Source organism: Macaca nemestrina, chromosome X, assembly GCF_043159975.1.
Source record: "Macaca nemestrina isolate mMacNem1 chromosome X, mMacNem.hap1, whole genome shotgun sequence".
Taxonomy (NCBI): Eukaryota; Metazoa; Chordata; class Mammalia; order Primates; family Cercopithecidae; genus Macaca; species Macaca nemestrina.
This window is the reverse complement of record NC_092145.1, coordinates 86,198,759-86,220,976: the sequence shown is the minus strand read 5'-3', so window position 1 is coordinate 86,220,976 and position 22,218 is coordinate 86,198,759. Positions and strand designations below refer to the sequence as shown.

The 22,218-nt window shown below is 41.0% G+C and overlaps 1 protein-coding gene across 2 annotated transcripts in view; it reads left to right on the top strand.

The window, feature by feature from the left end:
• The window catches only part of LOC105476686 (Yip1 domain family member 6), a 42,241-nt gene that overhangs the window by 4,248 nt on the left and 15,775 nt on the right, over nucleotides 1–22,218 (top strand). For both annotated transcript variants that reach the window (XM_011732835.3, XM_011732838.2), the window contains exons 2-6: nucleotides 8,702–8,830; nucleotides 10,187–10,265; nucleotides 15,676–15,718; nucleotides 18,275–18,400; nucleotides 19,688–19,845. In XM_011732835.3, coding sequence (XP_011731137.1) covers nucleotides 8,702–8,830; nucleotides 10,187–10,265; nucleotides 15,676–15,718; nucleotides 18,275–18,400; nucleotides 19,688–19,845 — 535 coding nt within the window. The remainder of the gene's footprint in view (nucleotides 1–8,701; nucleotides 8,831–10,186; nucleotides 10,266–15,675; nucleotides 15,719–18,274; nucleotides 18,401–19,687; nucleotides 19,846–22,218) is intronic.

The following is a 22,218-nucleotide window of genomic DNA, read 5'->3' as shown; positions in this document are numbered from 1 at the left end:
GCTCCCAGCTATTTTTTTTTAGGGTTGCAGTCCCTGTTTTTATTGTGTGTTTTTGGCCCTGCCTCTACCTGTTCCCCTTACTGGCCCAAGCCAGGCAGAGCAGTGTGCATGTGTGTTTCTGTGAGCACATCTATGTATGTGCAAGAGCCTGCCTGCTGATGGGAAAGGGGAGGGGCATGGATCCAAGTCGCCTTTCCTGCTGAGGGCTAGACAGAGAGCAGGGTCCATTAGCTGAGGCCCTGGAAGTCCTGTCTTTTATACATGGAGCTGGAGGGCCATAGTTCCTGACTCCATAGCTCATGGAACATTGTTGCTAATTCTTGAAGAGATAAAGGGGAGAGAGTAGGAGATCACATGGCACCTCGGTGACTACAGTGACTTCTGATACCAACTACCTGGAGTTAGGCCAAACTGCACAGGTTAAAAGCACAGTCCTCTACAAGACTGCTCTTCAGACACCAGCCACGATTTTGGGGGTTCCCAGGACAATCCTCACTTCAGAGCAAGTAGCTACAAATTCAGGGATTTCCACGTTCCCCTCAGATTTTTTTTTTTTGGCACAATCTCAGCTCACTGCAGCCTCTGCCTCAGCCTCCCAAGTATCTGGGACTACAGGCACATGCCACCATGCCCGGCTAACTTTTGTATTTTTGGTACAGATGGAGTTTCACCATGTTGACCAAGCTGGTCTCGAACTCCTGACCTCAAGTGATCCGCCCATCTTGGCCTCTCAAATTGCTGGGATTACAGGTGTGAGCCATGGCACCTGGCCCTCCCTTCAGGTTTCATAATTCACTAGAATGACTCATAGAACTCAGAGCAGCACTCTACTTAAAATTACAATTTTATTATAGCAAAGGGATACAAATCCAAATGTGCAAAAGAGAGAGATACACAGGGCGAGGTCTGACAGAGTCCCAAACACAAAGATTCCTTGTCTTGTCCCTGTGGATTCAGGACATGTTACCCTCCTGGTTTGCTGGTATGTGACAATATGCAGAGTATTGCCAATCAGGGAAGTTCACTCATGTGTCTATAGTTTTTATTGGGGTTTCATTATGTAGGCATGGTTAATTGGATCATTGCTCGGATAATAGAACTCAGTCTTCAGGGTCCCACCACTCCCCAAAGTTTGGGCTTATATGTTGTGACTTAAAGCCCCAGACCTCTAGTTATATGCGCGGTGTTTCTGACGTGGTTAGTCCCCATCCTGAGTCATCTCCAGAGCACAAACTACATAAGGGTCTACTATGACTCACCTGTTAACATAAACTACCAGAGCCCCTGTGAATATCAAAAATACTCCTCTATCATTCAGGAAATTCTAAGTTTAGAGGCTAACTCTCAAGAACAGGGGACAAAGGCCAGCTAAATTCTTTATTATACCATAGTGACAGAACTGGAATTGACTCCATGGGAATCTTGAACTTGAGCTAACATGTATCCAGCCCCTATTGTGTTCCTGTATTAATACATTTCTTCCTCACAATAACCCTGTGATGATGGTACCATTATCTCAATTTTACAGAGGAGGAAACTGAAGCACAGAGAGGCTAAGTAACCTGCTCATTGTCACATGGATAGTACATGATGGAGCTGGGATTTGAACTCAGGCTATTTGGCCTGCACTCTTAATCAGTATTCTCCAAATACCATGTTGAGCATTGGGTATGTGCTAGGTGCTGTACAGGTGTTATTTATTTTTATAGCAGTGTTGTTTCCATGTGAGATCCCTGTTTGACTTTAAAGCCTGTTTTTTTCTACTGTACTACCCTGCTTCTCCTAGCAGTAGCAGGCAACAGGGAAACTGAAAACAAGCAATCCTGGCACTTGAAAGGGCAGTGTTATAGTAGTGAAGAGAAAATATGGCTTCAAAAAGTGTTGGTTTTGGCTGGGTGCAGTGACTCGCATCTGTAATCCCAGCACTTTGTGAGATCAAGGCGGGCAGATCACTTGAGGTCAGTAGTTTGAGACCAGCCTGGCCAACATGGCAAAACCCTGTCTCTACTAAAAATACAAAAATTACCCAGACGTGGTGGTGTGTGCCTGTAATCCCAACTACTTGGGAGGCTGAGACGAGAGAATCGCTTGAACCCAGGAAACGGAGGTTGCAGTGAGCCGAGATCATGCCACTACATTCCAGCTGGGTGACAGGGCGAGACTTCGTCTTAAAACAAACAAAATGGGTTGGTTTACGCATTACATGCTGCAGAGTATTAAAAGAGGATGAGGATTGAATGAAGATCCTTGTATTTCTTGATTATGTGAGGCTACTATCAGAGAGCACAATGTCAGTGAAGTGGTGAGAAGGCCACTGCCAGATTACAGAGGATTAAATGGGAAAGTGAAAAGTGTGATCAAGCAAGAGAAGAAGGGGAGTAGTTTGAGAGAATAGCAGAAACAAGGGAGCAATATATTTTTAAATTTTATTATAGAAGCTTTCAAATGTATAAATAAAATGAAAAGTAGTATAATGAACCTCATGTACCTATCAACATTCTGCTATTATTTTATTGGTCTCACCATATGTTTTTTCAGTCTTTTTATTTAAAACTAATTTTAGACATATAGAAAAGTACAAAAATAGTAGAGAGAGTGCCTGTATTCCCTTCGCCCAGATTCCTCTAATGCTAACATTGTATATAAGCATAGTACACTGATCAGAACCAAGAAATTAACATTGGCAAAACACCATTACCTATAGACCATGTTTGAATTTTAGCAGGTTTTCCACTAATGGCTTTTTTTGTTCCAAGATCTTATCTAGGATCCCGCATTGCATTTAGTTGTTATTTTTCCTTCATTTCTTCCAATCTGTAAAGGTTCTTCAGTCTTTTCTTATCTTTCATAATCTTTCCTGAGTATTTTAAAGCAAAGCCCAGACATATCATCTTCATCTGTAAATACTTCACTATGTTTCTCTAACAGGTAAGGACGTTTTCTTTGTTATCATACATAACAAAACTATCCGTTCACCTCGCAATTTTCTAAAAAGATAAAGTCCTTTTTGGTGTTTGTTTAAATCGGGATCCAGGCTGGGTGCAGTGGCTCATGCCTGTAATCCCAACACTTTGGGAGGCTGAGGTGGACAGATCACTTGAGGCCAGGAGTTTGAGACCAGCCTGGCCAACATGGTGAAACCCTATCTCTACTAAAAATACAAAAAAAAGAAGAAATAGCTTGCATGGTAGTGTGCACCTGTAGTCCCAGCTACTAAGGCAGTTGGGGCAGGAGAATTGCTTGAACCCTGTAGGCAGAGGCTGCAGTGAGCTGAGATCACACCACTGCACTCTAGCCTGGGCAACAGAGTGAGACTCCATTTCAAAAAAAAAAAAAAAAAGGTAAATTGGATCCCCATATACACCTTCAACAATTATCTACTTACGATGAATCTTCTTTCTTCTACAGCCCTACCTACTTTCTGTATTATTTTGAGGCAAATCTCAGGCATCATTACATTAGTAAATATGTGGTATGTATCTCTAAAAGATAAGGATTCTGGCTGGGCACGGTGGCTCATACCTGTAATCCCAGCACTTTGGGAGGCCGAGATGGGCAGATTGCTTGAGCCCAGAGGTTCGAGATCAACCTGGGCAACATGACAAAACCCTGTTTCTACCAAAAATTTAAAAACTAGCCTGGTGTGGTGGCACCACTTACAGTCCCAGCTACTTGAAAGGCTGAGATGGGACAATTGCTTGAGCCTGGGAGATTGAGGCTGCTGTAAGCTATGATCATGTTACTGCAATCCAACCTGGATGACAGAGCAAGACCTTGTTGCGAATAAATAAATAAATAAATAAATAAGGATTTTTTTTTTTCTGATTTTGTATTATTTTAGAGTTGTCATCTTGCTATGTTGCCCAGGCTGGAGTGCAGTGGCTGTTCACAGTCATGATCGTAGCACCCACAGCCTTCAACTTCTGGCCTCAAGGGACACTCTCACCTCAGTCTCCCAACTAGCTGGAACTATAGGTGTGCCACAGTTCCCAAATTAGAATTCTGCTTTTAGAGAGAACATAACCACAATAATAATGCGTGTAAAAATTAATAATTTCTTAATATATCTTATTAGGGTTCAAATTTCCAATTATCTCCTAAATTATATTTTTATAATTTAAAAATTGGCCCACTGCCTGTTTTTCTAAGTATAGTTTTCTGGGAACAGAGCTACACTTATTTATTTGTGTGTTATCTTTAGCTGCTTTCATGCTACAATGCAAAGTTCAGCAGTTGCAGCAGAAACCATATGGCTCTTAAAACCTGAAATATTTACTGTTTGACCCTTTACAGAAAGTTGGTGACCCCTGCTTTAGGCAATTATCTTTTAGAATAATTAAAAATAGGAAGAAATGTCATATTTGCCTTCATTTTAACCACTTTAGGAGATCATTTATTTATGTAAATCCAAGTTTCCTTCTGATACATATTCCTTCTTTCTGAAGAACTTCCTTTAGCATTTCTTGTAGAATATATTTTAGCTTTTGCTTGTCTGAAAAACGTTTTTACTTTGCCTTTGTTTTTAATAGGTATTGCTGGGTTTAGAATTCTGTGTTAATAGTTTTATTCTTTTAGCCCTCCAGAAGTGTCCCTCCATTTTCTTTTGGTTTGCATAGTTTCTGGTGAGATGTCTTTCTTTATTTGTTTGTTTATATTTTGTTAGAGATGCCTATTTTTTTTTTTTTTTTTTTTTTTTTTTTTTTTTTTGCGGTGGAGTCCTACCCTGTCACTTAAGCTGGAGTGCAGTGGTGTGATCTTGGCTCACTGCAACCTCCGCCTGCCGAGTTCAAGTGATTCTCCTGTCTCAGCCTCCCAAGTAGCAGGGATTACAGGCACCTGCCACCATGCCCAGCTAATTTTTATGTATTTTTAGTAGAGATGGGATTTCACCATGTTGGCCAGGCTGGTCTTGAACTCCTGACCTCAGGTGATCTGCCTACCTCAGCCTCCCAAAATGCTGGGATTACAGGCGTGAGCCACCATGCCCGGCCTTTTATTATAATTCTTATCTTTGTTCCTATGAATGCAATGCCTTTCTCTTTGGCTACTTTCAAGATTTTCTCTTTCTTTGGTTTTCAGTAGTTTGTGTCTAGGTTTGTGGATTTTTTCATTTTGTAGTTTGGTATTCATCTTGATTGGGGTTCTCTTAAGCTTGCATCTGTCCTTTCATATCTCATTATTTTTGGAAAATTTTCAGCTATTCTTTTTTTTTTTTTTTTTTTTGAGACAGAGTCTCTGGAGTTCAGTGGCATGATCTTGGGCTCTGCAAGCCTTGAACTCCTGGGCTCAGGTGATCCTCCCACCATAGCCTCCCAAGTAACTGGGACTACAGGTGTGTGCCACCACTCCTGGCTAATTTTTAAATATTTTTTTGTAGAGATGGAGTTTCACCATGTTGCCCAGGCTGGTCTGGAATTCGTGGGCTCAAGCATTCTGTCTGCCTCGGCCTACCAAAGTGCTAGGATTACAGGCGTCAGCCACTGCAGTTGGCCTATATCTCTTCAGAGCCGTTATCTTTCTATTCTTCTGGGATTCCAATTATTTACATAATAAGACCATTTAATGTTTTCCCATAGTTCCTACATACTCTATTCTTTTATCTTTTGTTCTTTTACTCTTCTCTTTTTGTTTTAGTTTGGATAATTTTGACTGACCTAGCTCTGAAATCTTTGGTATTGAGTTAACTGATAAGGCTGGCAAAGGCATCCTTCATCTGTTACTATGTTCATGTATTTCTCGCATTGCCATCTGATTCTTACAGTTTCCATCTCTTTGCAGAAATTCATCACCATTCATGCATGTACCTTTTCTACTAGAGCCTTTTGCATATTAAACATAATAATCTTAAATTTCTTTTCTGATAATTCTAACATCTTGGTCATCTCAGAGTCTGGTTTTGTTGATTGCTTTGTCTCATAGTGGGTTGTTTTTTCATGTGAATATGGGGGAGATAATTTGTTATTGATATTGAACGCTAGACATCATGTATACACTGCCAGAAGTGGCACACCTCTGCTACTGAGTTGTCAGTCAGTAGGGGTTAAGTCAGTCTAGTCAGGAGTTGAGCTTCATTTGTTCTTTTTTCGTTGTTGCTATGGGTACCTTCAGTGCATCACCAGCTTCAGATTCCTCTGCTGTTACCTTGTGTTTAGGGGTAGGGGTGCTATGTTGTCCCAGTGTTTTGTTTTTTGTTGTTGTTTTGGTTTGGTTTTTTTTGAGACAGCGTCTCACTCTGTTACCCAGGCTGGAGTGCAATGGCGTGATCATAGCTTACTGCAGCCTTGACCTCCTGGGCTCAAGTGATCCTCCCACTTTAGCCTCGTCAGTAGCTGGGACCACAGTTGCATGCCACCATGCCCAACTAATTTTTTAAAAACCTTTTTTTGTAGAGATGGGGGTCTCACTATATTACCCAGACTAGTCTCAAACTCCTGGCCTCAAGCAATTCTCCTACCTCAGCCTCCCAGTGTTGGGATTACAGGCATGAGCCACTGCACCCAGCCCCAATGTTTTTATTAATGTTCATGTTCTATACTCAGCTTCTGTCTTTGCCCTTGCATCTCATGGTGAGTCTCTTTCTAAGCTCTAGCCCTTCCTCCAGCAGTAGACTGCTGTTGTTTATTGCTCCATACTTGCTAGCCTGGTGATAGGGGCCAGGGAAAGGGGATTCTTTGTTGTCATAGTCTAGTCTCTGCCTTAGGCATACCGTGTGTCCCTGGGTCTCCTGGGTGGCACTTTCTTAGTGATCCTGTCCCCCTCCTAGCTGAAGGAAACTCTTAACGGTCTGGGCCCAGGATGGTTTCTTGTCCATCCCTTAGTAGTAGAGAGCTTTTCCTTTTCCCTTTCACCAGCTTCAGTGAGTTGTTGCCTGTGTTCTGAAAGCAACTTGTTTTTGTCCAAGTGGCTTTAAGGCTCTTTCTCTCTAGGGGCTTTTTTCTAGAGAAGAGCCTGCAAGAGGGTGTGAACTCCCCTTGAGTCTGTTGCTTCTAGGGGTTCTGTACTCCTGTGCTAGTCCATACTTGGACTTTAGCAATTTATTTAAAATTTTGGTTGAATTCTCACCCATCTGTGTGGTGTGGTGTGCAGCATTGTCTTCTCCTCATGCTTTGCTACCGTTGAGCCACCTGCTGATGTCTCTTCGTGGAAGCACCTGGCGTTCTTTAGATTTCATCCAGGCTACTTGGTCTCCCTACAACTCAGGTCTCAGATGAATTCAGGGAAAGTTATGATAAAGTAAAGTATCTAGCCTTTTCTCATTGTTCTCCTTGGGGAATGGTCTTTCCAGCTTCCTAGATCTTAGTCAGAAGTCAAATTACAGTGTTATATAGTCACTTGAAATAGGTGCTATCTTTGTGGTTGTGTGTTTATTTCAGTACGTGGTAGTTTCATTGGTTTAATTTTTCTCTCAGTTTCAGGGATTGCTTCCTTCAAATTTTAATTTTGTTTCATAATTGTGTGAACTGTTTATATGATTGCAAGTCATTTATACGAACAATATGTATTGAAAAAAGCCTAGTTTCTCTCCCTGTCTGCTCTATCCTATTCCTTTCTTTCCTCTATAGGAAACCTTAAAAAAAAATTCTATGGAATGTTTCTTATAGTTAAGAAATATGAATGTGGTTAAGAAATTTATTTTATTTCATTTTATTTATTTATTTATTTATTTATTTATTTATTTATGACGGAGTTTTGTTCTTGGTGCACAGGCTGGAGTGCAATGGTGTGATCTCGGCTCACCGCAACCTTCACCTCCTGGGTTCAAGCGATTCTCCTGCCTCAGCCTCCCGAGTAGCTTGGATTACAGGCATGCGCCACCATGCCCAGCTAATTTTGTATTTTTAGTAGAGATGGGATTTCTCCATGTTGGTCAGGCTGGTCTCAAATTCCCGACCTCAGGTGATCTGCTCACCTTGGCCTCCCAAAGTGCTGGGATTACAGGCATGAGCCACCGCACCCAACCCTTTACAAATTCTGTGAACATCCTCATTCTTTCTAAAATTGCAGTATACTGTCTTGTGTTTCCTCTGTCTGCAACTGTTGCCCACTAAAAGTTGTGCCTACTGGTCCAAAAACTGTATGAGAAGGCATTGCCTCTATTTTCTTAGGAATTTGTAGATTCGAGTTTCGGTTGTAATAAAATTTAGCAGATGAGTATGAATTTAAAAGTTCACATTCCTTATTCACTTTGAAAATTGTATTTGCTCTGTGATTGCCAGGTAACCTATAAAGAGTGTAATCAAGGTATATTTTGCTATTTCCCTTTTCCTCCCACTTGCCTTTATGGTTCATGTAATGCTCATTTTTAGCCAGCAGAGGCCACTAGAGCCTGCTAGGGAGCAGAAGTGCAACAGAAATGCAGCCATTCTAAGACAGTGATTGCTAAAAGGTCACTTTTTAATAACTTTACAATTATTATCTCAATTTTGCTAGCTTGTGCCATGTGAAGATTTTATGCTAAATGTTGGTGGGCAAGAAGGTGTCTATGACATTTACTTTAGTTTTTTCATTATGTTTAATCTTTAAAGAAATAAATTTGAGAATTATTGTTAACTGCATTGTGTAATGTCTGTTGAGCTAACACCTACTTTCCTATGTAAAACCCTACAAAATACATGGTCCCAACTCTCTAGGAAATGATGATATATATGAGGAATGCTACAGTTTATTACAGGCTTACTTTTTTTCCCATGACTCCTCTCAGTTTGCAGGCCTTTCAGATATATCCATCTCACAAGACATCCCTGTAGAAGGAGAAATCACCATTCCTATGAAATCTCGCATCCGGGAGTTTGACAGCTCCACATTAAATGAATCTGTTCGCAATACAATCGTAAGTTAGACTAGTTGAGAGAACTTCTGTTCAGTATCCTGGGACTAAGTAACTGATAGTACTTTGCAATATTTTCATTTGGTTCACTGGTTTTGAATATGTTTTATATACTGAAGTTTAATATTTTATTCTAGAGAATAATTTGGTACAGCCTTTTTGGAGAACAGTTTGGTTATAATGCATATTAAGAATCTTAAAACCGCAAGGTGTGGTGACTCGCGCCTGTAATCTCAGCCCTTTGGGAGGCCAAGGCGGGCGGATCACCTGAGTTCAGGAGTTCAAGACCAACCTGACCCACATGGTGAAACCCCATCTCTACTAAAAATACAAAAATTAGCCGGACATGGTGGCGCACGCCTGTAATCCCAGCTGCTTGGGAGACTGAGGCAGGAGAATCGCTTGAACCTGGGAGGTGGAGGTTGCAGTGAGCGGAGATCACACCACTGTACTCTGGCCTGGGCAACAGAGCGAGACTCCGTCTCAAAAAAAAAAAAAAAAAAACTTAAAATGTCCAAATCTTTTTAAACCAATATATTATCAAACTTCTCCAAATATAGTATAAGGAAAGTTTTAAAATGTAAAACAAAAATTTTCAACATAAAAGTATCAATATACAAAGATGTTTATTATAGCATTCTTTGTAATAGGGGAAAGCTAGAAATAAATGAACCATAGATGAGGTATTGGTTAGGTAAATTATGTTATATCTTTGTGATGGGATGCTAAACAACTATTAAAAATTATGTTTACAAAGTGTTTAATAACATGGATAAAGTTCTAGGTGAAAAAACTAAAACAGAATTAGCTCAGTGGTACTTTGAGAGGTTGTATTTGTATTACTGAACCCTTCCTCCAGTTTCGTGATTTTTTTTTTTAATCTGGCTTCTAGGATTTGTTTACCAATTAAATTGGGAATGTTAGAAATTTATTTCATATATTGCAAAGAATGTGGTAGCTAGAGAGCAGGCTAATTGACCCTTGAGACCTCATCTTCTATGAACTGAATGTCACATACTGTGTTTTGTAGAGCAGCTTTTTATAGTGCAATTGTTTTAGTTTCTTCAAGCAGCCTATTGGGAGGGCTGTGTTTCTTTTTTATGGATTTGTTTTCAACATCAAAACAGAACAGATCAAAAAAGATGTGGAAAAGTGTTAAAAGTTGGCTTAAGGAGTTAATAGAAAAAGCATACCCTACCTCTCTGGTTTGTTTGTGTAGTGAAGGAGTTGAACTGGAATTATCTGCAAAATTCAATGAAGAGTTCACAGGAGATTGAAATAAAAGAAATTTTAGCAAATTAAGTAAGGCTGCTGACAACCTTGGTCATCACAATACAACAGGTTGTTTCTGTTTTTCAGATGCGTGATCTAAAAGCTGTTGGGAAAAAATTCATGCATGTTTTGTACCCAAGGAAAAGTAATACTCTTTTGAGAGATTGTAAGTATATGAAGTTTTTAAGGGTTTGCTTAATCTATCTCACCGTGCCTTATCATGAGTACTTTATAAGGCAAAGGCTCTGTGGTAATAAAACTGACATCATTTTGTAGGATGAAAAAAATATGTAAATGATATATAAATCAAACTTCTGGCAGAAATTAAACATTTATTTTATTTTATTTTTATTTTTATTTTTTTTGAGACAGAGTCTCACTCTGACTCCCAGGCTGGAGTGCCGTGGTGTGATCTTGGCTCACTGCAACCTCCGCCCCCTGGGTTCAAGTAATTTTCATGCCTCAGCCTCCTGAGTAGCTGAGATTAAAGGTGCCTGCCACCACGCCCAGCTAATATTTTTGTATTTTTAGTAGAGACGGGTTTCACCATGTTGGCCAGGCTGGTCTCCAACTCCCGACCTCAGGTGATCCACCTGCCTCAGCCTCCCAAAGTGCTAGGATTACAGGCAGAAATTAAAAATTTAGATTGGAATCTCAGAGACTGAAAGATTTTGCTTATTATATTGCCCGCATCAATAAATATACCTCATCAATAAATATACAGTGTCCAGGCATGGTGGCTCATATGTGTAATACCAGCACTTGGGAGGCTGAAGCAGGAGGATTGTTTGAACTCAGGGGTTTGAGACCAGCCTGGGCAACATGGCAAGACCTCATTTCTACTAAAAATTAAAAAACTAACCAAGCCTGATAGCGCATGCCTGTAGTCCTAGCTACTTGGGAGGCTGAGGTGGGAGGATTGCTTGAGCCCAGGAGATCAAGGCTGTAGTGAGTCATGACTGCGCCACTGCACCCTAGCCTGGGTGATAGAGCGAGACCTGTCTCAAAAAAAAAAAAAAAAAAAAAATATATATATATATATATAGCATACATATAAATATTTTTTTTAATTTATTTTTTATTTTTTTTGAGACGGAGTCTCGCTCTGTCGCCCAGGCTGGAGTGCAGTGGCCGGATCTCAGCTCACTGCAAGCTCCGCCTCCCGGGTTCACGCCATTCTCCTACCTCAGCCTCCCGAGTGGCTGGGACTACAGGCGCCCGCCACCTCGCCTGGCTAGTTTTTTATATTTTTAGTAGAGACGGGGTTTCACCATGTTAGCCAGGATGGTCTCAATCTCCTGACCTCGTGATCCACCCGTCTCGGCCTCCCAAAGTGCTGGCATTACAGGCTTGAGCCACTGCGCCCGGCCCATATAAATTTTTAAAAATGCTCTAGTGGTTACTACAAAATGCATTTCTGGAGGCTGCTAATTTGTAATATTTACATATATTGCATAATATTCCTGGAAGCTGCTGACACATAAAGAATTAATGATCTCCAAGGGAAAGGCAAATGTTTAAATTTTTGTTTGTTAGTTTTTTGAGATGGAGTCTTGCTCTGTTGCCCAGGCTGGAGTGCAATGGCACAATCTCAGCTTACTGCAACCTCTGCCTCCAGGGTTCAAGCGATTCTTCTGCCTCAGCCTCTGGAATAGCTGGGATTACAGGTGCCCGCCACCACATCCAGCTAATTTTTGTATTGTTAGTAGAGATGGATTTTGCCATGTTGGCCAGGCTGGTCTCGAACTGCTGACCTGAAATGGTCCACCTGCCTTGGCCTCCCAGAGTGCTGGGATTACAGGCGAGAGCCACCACCCCTGGCCTAAATGTTAATATAATAGTAAATACCCATAAACATTTAACAAATTATTAGTACCTTTATTGACAGTTTCATTTTGAAGCCTATCATTTAGTCTGATGACTGCTTTCTTTATCAGAGTTCTGTCAAAACAGACAGCGTCTCACTCTGTTACCAAGGCTGAGATGCAATGGCATAATCATAGCTCACTGCAGCCTCAAACTCCTGGGCTCAAGCAGTCCTTCTGCCACAGTCTCCTGAGTAGCTGGTACTGTAGGCATGTGCCACCACGCCTGGCTAGTTTTTAAATATTTTGTAGAGATGGGGGTCTCCCTATGTTGCCCAGGCTTGTCTCAAACTCCCGGCCTCAAGCAGTCTGCCCACCTCAGCCTCCTAAAGTGCTGGGATTACAGGTAGGAGCCACTGTGCCCAGCCAATGTTTTATTTTTTCAACTTTTTTGTTAAAAACTAAGACAAACGCAAACACATTGGTCTAGGCCTTCACAGGATCAGAATTGGATCATCAGTACAATTGTCCTCCACCTCTATCTGTCCTATTGGAAGGTCTTCTGGGGCATGAACACGCATGAAACTGCCATCTTCAATTATAACAATGCCTTCTTCTGGAATATCTCCCGAAGGACCTGCCTGAGACTGTGTTATGGTTAACTTTTTTCTTTTTTTAGAGACATGATCTTGCTGTGTCACTCAGGCTGGAATGTAGTGGCGTGATTATAACTCACTACGGCCTCAAATTTCTAGGCTCAAGCCATTCTCCCACCTCAGGCTCCCATGCCTGGAGCCTGTGCCAGCATGCCCAGCTAATTTTTAAAAATTTTTTTGTCCGGGCACGATGGTTCACGCTTCTAATCCCAGCACTTTGGCAGGCCAAGGTGGGTGGAACACCTGAGGTCAGGAGTTCCAGGTCAGCCTGGCCAACATGGTGAAACCCTGTCTCTATTACAAATACAAAAATTAGCTGAGTGTGGTGGCAGGCGCCTGTAGTCCTAACTACTCGGGAGGCTGAGGCGGGAGAATCGCTTGAACCCGGGAGGTGGAGGTTGCAGTGAGCCAAGATTGCGCCATTGCACTCCAGCCTGGGTGAAAAGAGGGAATCAAAACAAAGCAAATAAAGAAAAAACAAACAAACAAAAAAACACGTGTTTTTAGAGACAGGGTCTTGCTCTGTTACTCAGGCTGAACTTTTTAGGTAGAAGTATGCTTCAACGTAACAATGAAAAGTATAGCATAGTAAACACTTAACCCACAGTAGCATAGTCATTTTTTATCACTATCAAGTAGAGTATTATGTAGTGTACATAATTGTGCTATATTTTTATATGACTGGCAACATAGTAGGTTTGTTTATACCAGCATCACCACAGACACGTGAGTAATGTGTTGTACTGGATGTCACTAGGTGATAGGAATTTTTTAGCTCCATTATAATCTTATGGGACCACTGTCATTGACCAAAATGTCATTATGTGGCACATGACAGTACACTTGAATTCAGTTTTTAAGTTGAGCAATTAAAAAAAAAATTAATGAAATTAGCAGCAGTTTTATTAGAAGTGGTAGGATTATGGTTTTTTATGTCTTTTCCAAACTTTCCACAATGGTGTCAAAATTACTTATATAATTAAAAAATAAATAATATTAAGTATATAACTTTGCGTATGTCTCTTGGGTAAGGTTATATACATGTGAGGTTAAAGTTAGATGTGGGATATGTGCCTTTTTGGAATGAATTGAGGAAGGTAATTGTGCTCTAAGCTGTGTGCTACTGAACTGTTGGCATACAAATCACTCAGAAGCTTATTTTGTTTGTTTTTTTGAGACAGAGTCTTGCTCTGTCACCCAGGCTGGAGTGTAGTGAGTAGAGGTTGTGATCTTGGCTCACTGCAACCTCTGCCTCCTGGGTTTGAGTGATTCTCCTGCCTCAGCCTCCCGAGTAGCTGAGATAACTGGTATGTGCCACCACAACTGGCTCATTTTTTTGTATTTTTAGTTAGAGACGGGGTTTCACCATGTTGGCCAGGCTCGTCTCAAACTCCTGACCTTAAGTGGTCTTCCCGCCTCAGCTTCCCAAAGTGCTGGGATTATAGGCATGAGCTACCGAACCTGACCAAATCACTCGGTAGCTATTTTTGTTGGTTTGTTTGTTTTGGAGACGGAGTCTTGCACTGTCACCCAGGCTGGAGTGCAGTGGCACGATCTTGGCTCACTGCAACCTCTGCCACCTGGGTTCAAGCAATTCCCATGCCTCAGCCTCCCGAGTAGCTGGGATTACAGGCACGTGCCACCATGCCCAGTGAATATTTTGTATTTAATAGAGATGGGATTTCATCATGTTGCCCAGGCAGGTCTCAAACTCCTGAGCTGAGGCCATCTACCCGCCTCAGCCTCCCAAAGTGCTAGGATTACAAGCATGAGCCACCGCACCCAGCCTGCAGCTTTTGATTGAGGACCATGTTTGCTAGACCTGATGCTGGCAGAGCCTTCATAGCCTTTTGCAGTTTTCAGAAAGCTTTCATATGTTATTTGCTAAAGTTTAACCTTGTGAAATTACCAATACTGGGCTGTTTTTTTACCTAGAAGAACAGCAACTCTATATTAATTCAGTATACTAATTATAAAAGGGAAGCAGTACGACAGAGTGGCAACAACTTTGGTCTAAGAATCAAAAGACCAGGCTGGGTGTTGTGGCTCATGCCTGTAATCCCAGCACTTTGCGAGGCTGAGGCGAGTGGATCACTTGAGGCCAGGAGTTTAAGACTAGCCTGGGCAACACGGCGAAACTCCGTCTTTACAAAAAATACAAATTAGCTGGGTGTGGTAGCATGTGCCTGTAGTCCCAACTACTCAGGAGGCTGAGGTAGGAGGATCACCTGAGCCTGGGAGGTTAAGGCTGCAGTGAGCCACAATCGCACCACTGCATTCTAGCCTGGGCAACAGAGTGAGGCCCTGTCTCAAAAAAAAAAAAAAAAAGAATCAGGCCAGGTGCGGTGGCTCACGTCTGTAACCCCAGCACTTTGGGAGGCCAAGGTAGGCGGATCACCTGAGGTCAGGAGTTCAAAACCATCCTAGCCAACATGGTGAAACCCTGTTTCTACTAAAAACACAAAAATTAGCCAAGTATGGTGGCGGGTGCCTGTAATTCCAGCTACTCGGGAGGCTGAGGCAGGAGAATCGCTTGAACCCAGGAGGCAGAGGATGCTATGAGCTGAGATTGCGCCATTGCACTGTAGCCTGGGCAACAAAAGCCAAACTCCATCTCAAAAAAAAAAAAAAAAAATCAGTAGCCCTAGGTTCTGGTCCCATCTCCACATATAAAACTAGGCAAGTCATTTCCTTCTCAGCTTCATTTTTTGTATTTGTGAACTGAGCATGATTATACTTGCCTTGTCTAATGCAGTCTCTGATCGGTAAAGTGCTTTGGCTATAGTCTTTTTTCTTAAGAGTATGGGGTAGGGAACCTAGGTCTTCTGATTGTTTGTCCGTTGGTCTTTAATTATAGGATGCCAGTATGTGGCTTAGTAGATGGGGAGGAGGGAAGGGTGATTTGTGGGATATGAAGTAAACAAAACTTAAAGTCTATGTAAAGAAGTGCATTCAGGATTAGGGGACAGGGAGGGCAGGTAGTGGGAGAGGAGAGGTAGGAAGGCTTAGGCAGGAAAAGAGATCCTTGATGTCTGAATTCCAGGAGGGAGAGAGGTAGATATTGGAATAAAGATAGAAAATATTACCTTTGCTTCTGTCTTTTCTTGTCTCGTAGGGGATTTGTGGGGCCCTTTGATCCTTTGTGTGACACTCGCATTGTAAGTACTTGCATTTTCTTTCTTTGTCCTTTGAGCTAGACTAGACTTTTTTGTGGATTTTCAAAATTGTGGGGGATTTTGATTGAATATTTAATTTAGGACTTGTATGACTTGTTGGACATGTTGCACTCCTTAGGTATTTCAGCCTCTAACGTCACTTTCCAAATCAATTAAAAAATGATGAGATTAGGCTCACCTTCCTTAACCAATGACATTTTAGTCTGTTTTAGCCATGTCTGTTCAACAAATATTTATTTACTTATTTAGTCTCTTGTTCCTCCCCGTTATTAAACTAAGTGAATTAAGGTTTAAGCACCCTTTGTTTGCAAACGTGATTCTCTGTAATCTTACTAAAAATATGAATGAGAATGAGAATAAATCAGAAGTAGTAGTGAAAAGCAAGATCGTGTTTCAGAGCATTGTACTTTTCCATACACGTTGTATGTAAAGGAAGAGGACAGAGGAAGGAGAGAAAGGTTACACTAGAGAGAGGAATATAACCATTGATAGAGTGGGAAAAAAATACTGCCCTGGAATTCAGTTCGGAGTTCGCATTCTGACTCTACTGTCAGCTAGCTATGCGACTTTGGGCTACTAATAACCAATGTTTGTATAATTTTTCCCAGTTTGCAGAAAACTTTGAAATACTTTCTCTTACTTTAGCCACATAGCAAGAATTAAAATTATTTTCTTTTCTTTTTTTTTTTTTTTTTTTGACAAATAAGCTCAGGTTCACAAAGGTTGAGGATTTAACCAAGATCACATAATCAGTGGTAGACCTGAGATTCAACCTCAGGTTTCCTCACTACCTACTCTGTACCTCTAGGGTTCATTACACATCTCTTCCCACCTAGTCACTCTGGGTCTCCTCTTCCATATCTGTAAAGGGAGATGGTTGAGGGTCCTTTCCAGGCTTAACCCTTTGTGGGTCTAAATTCACTAAGTTTCTTGCTGACTTCTCTAATTTTTTAAATTTAAATTGAGCATATATTAATTTAGGTAATAATGTTGAGTACTATTTCTTATGCTTTTAGTAACTATGTCAAGGGATGCAGCCTAATGCCTTGATGGAGGGGTTTATATTAGACATCCTGAGCATATATATATATATTTTTGAAAGATTAACCTTATAGATTACGTAGTTTAACCCCACTTAGTTGCAGAGAAAACTGGAGTCCCAGGACATCAAGTGACATATCTAGTGACAGAATTAGGATCAGTATCTGGGTCTCTTGCTTTCCAGGCTAGTTAATATTCTTTCCATCATACCATGCTGAAGCAATAGGGATTCCAGGCAACAAGTGATGAGTGCTGGCCATTCTTTGCATCTGGTTGTCAGGACTCGGAATGGAATATGCATAGCATAGAATACAAAAGCCTGTGCGTACTGCCAAGTAGCATAGCAGGGCAAGAAAGACTTACAGTGTGACTTCTCTATACTGTTTAATAAGAAGAGGTTGTGAGCTTACAATTACTATTTTTCTTGGTAATAACACCAAGTCCAAATATTCAAAACAGTTTACATCTGTAAAATTCTTAGACAAAGAAAGAATAGTTAAGTGGTTGTTCAACTACTCAATTCCAAAGCAAAACCCTTTAGCAATAATCTGTATGTTTTGATGTTTTTAAAAATCAACAACTAAAAAGGTTTATAGACCGTTTCCATTTTTGTTTATTATTTTTATTTTGTTTTGAGGCAGTCTCACTCGGTTACCCAGGCGGAGTCGGTGGTGTGATTACAGCTCACTGTAGCCTCAACCTCCCAGGCTCAAGTGATTCTCCCAGCTCAGCCTTCCTAGTAGCTACAACTATAGGCGTGTACCACCGCGGCCAGCTAATTTATTTTTTGTGGAGACGGGGGTTTCGTCATGTTGCCCAGGCTGGTCTCGAACTTCTGGCCTCAAGCGATCTGCCTGCCTTGGCCTCCCAAAGTGCTGAGATTACAGGCTGAGCCACCATACCTGGCCTATTTCCGTTTTTAAATATCTCAACTGAAAGCTTAACCCAAGAATTGCAAATTCAGATATGTCTAAAGGCTAGAGTAGTAACCTAAATGCATGCAGTAGTGATATGGTGACTGTAAGCCCTTTGCACTTATGTCAGCTACATTTAATTGTTGCAGTGTTGGAATGCAGGCTCGGTGTTAGAAAGTCTAATAGTTTTTTCAAGAAGATCTAGAAATTCATATTCTTATGTGAAATAAAATAATGTCAACTTAAATTCAAAATCATCTTAAATATTATATAAGCCCAAAACCTCATATCTGTGAGGTACATTTGACCCTTCAGTTTATAACCACTGCTTAAAAAAAAAGGTCTTCAGTAATTCAACAAGGTCAAATGGAGCACCCCTTGTAGTCCTGAGGCATTTGGAATTTGCAGTAAGGGATCCTTGCCAAATACTTGTGTCATTTTCCTTTTAGTACAACCTACATATTACAGATCTTCGGGTGAGGTTATAGCACAGCAATCTGATTCAAAGTTTGAGAACCCATGCCTTAACTGTGTTGCCCTAAGTAAAAGATTAAGCAATTCTTATGCTGTTTCCTTTTCTCAGAATGCTGCAAAGAGACTCTGTAGATAGTGAAAAAGATGGAGGGCCCCAGTTTGCAGAGGTGTTCGTTATTGTCTGGTTTGGTGCAGTTACCATCACCCTCAACTCAAAGCTTCTTGGAGGGAACATGTGAGTATTATTAAAATGCATTGTTTTTCCCCCTTGCCAGGTAGTATATCTTAGATTAAGGAAGACAGGCTAGTTAGATTTTTTTTTTTTTTTTTTTTTTTTTGAGACAGGGTCTCAGTCTGTCACCCAGGCTGGAGTACATTGATGTGATCATGACTTACTGCAGCCTCTATCTCCCAGGCTCAGCGTCCCAAGTAGCTGAGATCCTCCTGCCCCAGCATCCTGAGTAGCTGGGACTACAGGCATGTGCTACTATGCCTGGCTAATTTAAAAAAAATTTTTTTTTGTAGAGGTGGGGTCCCACTGTATTGCCTAGGCTGGTTTTGAACTCCTGGGTTCAAGTGATCCTCCCACCTTGGCCTCCCAAAATGCTGGGATTACAGGCATGAGTCACCATACCTGCCCTGATATTTTTTTAAAAAGAAAAATCGAACTAAATAAGGGCCAAAGAGAAGTGTTCTTAAAACCACTACTACTGGACAGAGATAACCTTGTTGAGTTAAATTGTCTTAAATTATCTGAGGTCCTTTAATAAGCTTCAGATACCCTCTCCAGGCCCTGAAATCATAGGCAGACTTTTTTGTGTAAGAAGAGTATGTACATTTTGGGGGGCAAGTGGTCCATAGCTTTCAACAAATTCTCAAGTATAATAAAAATTCTCAAGTATATATAAACTAGAAAGGATTAAGAACCACCATCTTAGAGGTTCAGAGAAAGATATCTGTAGGAACTAGAGCAGATCATCTGGTGTTAGATGATTGACTTTTAAGGGATCTGAGAGGAGAGGAGGAAGAGTATAGGGAAAGAAAATTAAAGCATGTACTTAATTTTTTTTTTTTTTTTTTTTTTGAGATGGAGTCTTGCTCTGTCACCCAGGCTGGAGTGCAGTGGCACGAGCTCAGCTCACTGCAACCTCCACCTCCCGGGTTCAAGCGATTTTCCTGCCTCAGCCTCCTGAGTAGCTGGGATTACAGGCACCCGCCACAATGCCCGGCTAATTTTTTTGCATTTTTAGTAGAGATGGGGTTTCACCATGTTGGCCAAGCTGGTCTCAAACTCCTGACCTCAGGTGATCCACCCACCTTGGCCTCCCAAAGTGTTGGTATTACAGGCGTAAGCCACCACACCCAGCCAAAAGCATGTACTTAATAATTAATGTTAGGATGTAGATGTTATGTACCAAGAAGGAGGAAACAGTCCATTATATAGAGAAATCTATGTAATAAGCTGTGTCATAACACCCATCAGCTGTATTTATGATCTTTATTAATGTATTTTGTTTTTAAGATCTTTTTTTCAGAGCCTCTGTGTACTGGGTTACTGTATACTTCCCTTGACAGTAGCAATGCTGATTTGCCGGCTGGTACTTTTGGCTGATCCAGGACCTGTAAACTTCATGGTTCGGCTTTTTGTGGTGATTGTGATGTTTGCCTGGTCTATAGTTGGTAAGTATATACTTATTTCCACAATAACAGAACAAACAAAAACATGATTTAAAGATGAAGACCAGATGAGGAGCAGTATAAGTCCAAAGTTAGATGTGAGTAATACGATTCTTGACAGTATTATCCATAGAACCCTCTTCCCTGAGTAGGCAATGATGGGGCTGCTGTCTATCTTATCTGAGTTGGATATCTGGACTTATAAGGTATGGAGAGTCACATCTTTTTTCTTTCTTTAAAAAAAAAAAAAAAAAAAGGTTGGGAGAGTGGATTACACTACATTTAGCCCAGTCCTGGTATATAAAAGGCATTAGGTGACTTGTGAAATGACTGGGATCTTTTCCTGACAAAGTAATTAAAATAAAAATAATAACATTTATTTATTGCTTATCAAAGGCCAGGCACCGTTTAAGAAATACTATTATTAGTCCCATCTTATAGATGAAGAACAGTTACAGAGAAGTTCGGCAGCTTGCCCTAGGTTGCATTACTAGTGAGTAAGAGAGTCAAATTGCAAACCAGGCAGTCATGAACCTTTAAGAACTGTACTATACTGCCTTTCAGTGTAGATTGTAAGCATCATTATGTAGCACTTTTCTGCTTCAGTAGAACATTTTGCTAAAGACTAGGAAGGGCCTATAGCAATGATAATGAATGCTATGTGCTCATTGTTTTTACATTCCTAAAGTTCTCTTAAGATTCCAGCTTAAATTTAGAAGTGTTCACTAGCTTCTGCTTTAATGGATAGACAGACTGCTTAATATTTTTAAGTGTAGTAACATCTCATTGCTCTGGAACATGGTTGAAAGCTAACAAGTAATCCAACAAAGATCTGAGAGAGCCAGAATTGATATTCCAAAGACTGTATATTAAGCTTGGGTGCTTTTCCCATGGGGACAGTCCCTCATTCTCTCACTGAGAATCTCATAATTACCATACATGTAATTATATTTACTTAGTTATCCAGTATCCAGGCTCACAGGTGATCACGAAGTAGAATCATAGGAGAGAGCAACTTTAATTCAGCAAACATTAATCACAAACTATGTGTCAGGCATAATTTTAGGCATGGTCTTTGTCCTTGGAGTTCAAAATCTAACAGAGCCGCCCGACATGAAAGCACTTAAAGGCAATAGGTGTTCTAGGTGGGAGATGAAGATTTATACAAGGTAACATGATTATTCAGGAAAGATTTCCCAGAGGTGTGATGATGATGATGATGATTAGTATTTGAGACGGAGTCTCACTCTGTCGCCCAGGCTGGAGTGCAGTGGCACTATCTCGGCTCACTGTAACCTCCACCTCCTGGGTTCAAGCAGTTCTCCTGCCTCAGCCTCCGGAGTAGCTGGGATTACAGCTGTGTGCCACCACACCTGATTAATTTTTGTGTTTTTAGTAGAGATGGGGTTTCACCATGTTGGCCAGGCTGTTCTCAAACTCCTGACTTCAGGTGATCCACCCGCCTTGGCCTCTCAAAGTACTGGGATTATAGACATGAGCCACCGTACCCGGCTGATTATTTTCATTTATTTATTTGGCTAAAATCTATATATATATATGTTTTTATATTATTATTATACTTTAAGTTCTGGGACACATGTGCAGAACATGCAGGTTTGTTACATAGGTATACATATGCCATGGTGGTTTGCTGCACCCATCAACCCATCATCTACATTTGGTATTTCTCCTAATGCTACCCCTCCCCTAGCCCCCCAACCCCCAACAGGCCCTGGTGTGTGACGTACCCCTCCCTGTGTCTATGTGTTCTCATTGTTCAACCCCCACTTATGAATGAGAACATGTGGTATTTGGTTTTCTGTTCATGTGGTAGTTGGCTGAGAATGATGGTTTCCAGCTTCATACATGTCCCTGCAAAGGACATGAACTTATCCTTTTATATGGGTGCATAGTATTCCATGGTGTACATGTGCCATATTTTCTTTATCCAGTCTATCATTCATGGGCATTTGGGTTGGTTCCAAGTCTTTGCTATTGTGAACAGTACAGCAATAAACGTAGGTGTGCATGTGTCTGTATAGTATCACCCAGTAATGGGATTACTGGGTCAAATGGTATTTCTGGTTCTAGATCCTTGAGGAATCGCCACACTGTCTTCCACAATGCTTGAACTAATTTACAGTCCCAGTAACAGTGTAAAAATGTTCCTATTTCTTCACATCCTCTCCAGCATCTGTTGTTTCCTGAGTTTTTAATGATTGCCATTCTAACTGTCGTGAGATGGCATCTCATTGTGGTTTTGATTTGCATTTCTCTGATGACCAGTGATGATGAGCTTTCATGTTTGTTGACCACATAAATGTCTTCTTTTGAGAAGTATCTGTTCATATCCTTTGCCCACTTTTTGATGGGGTT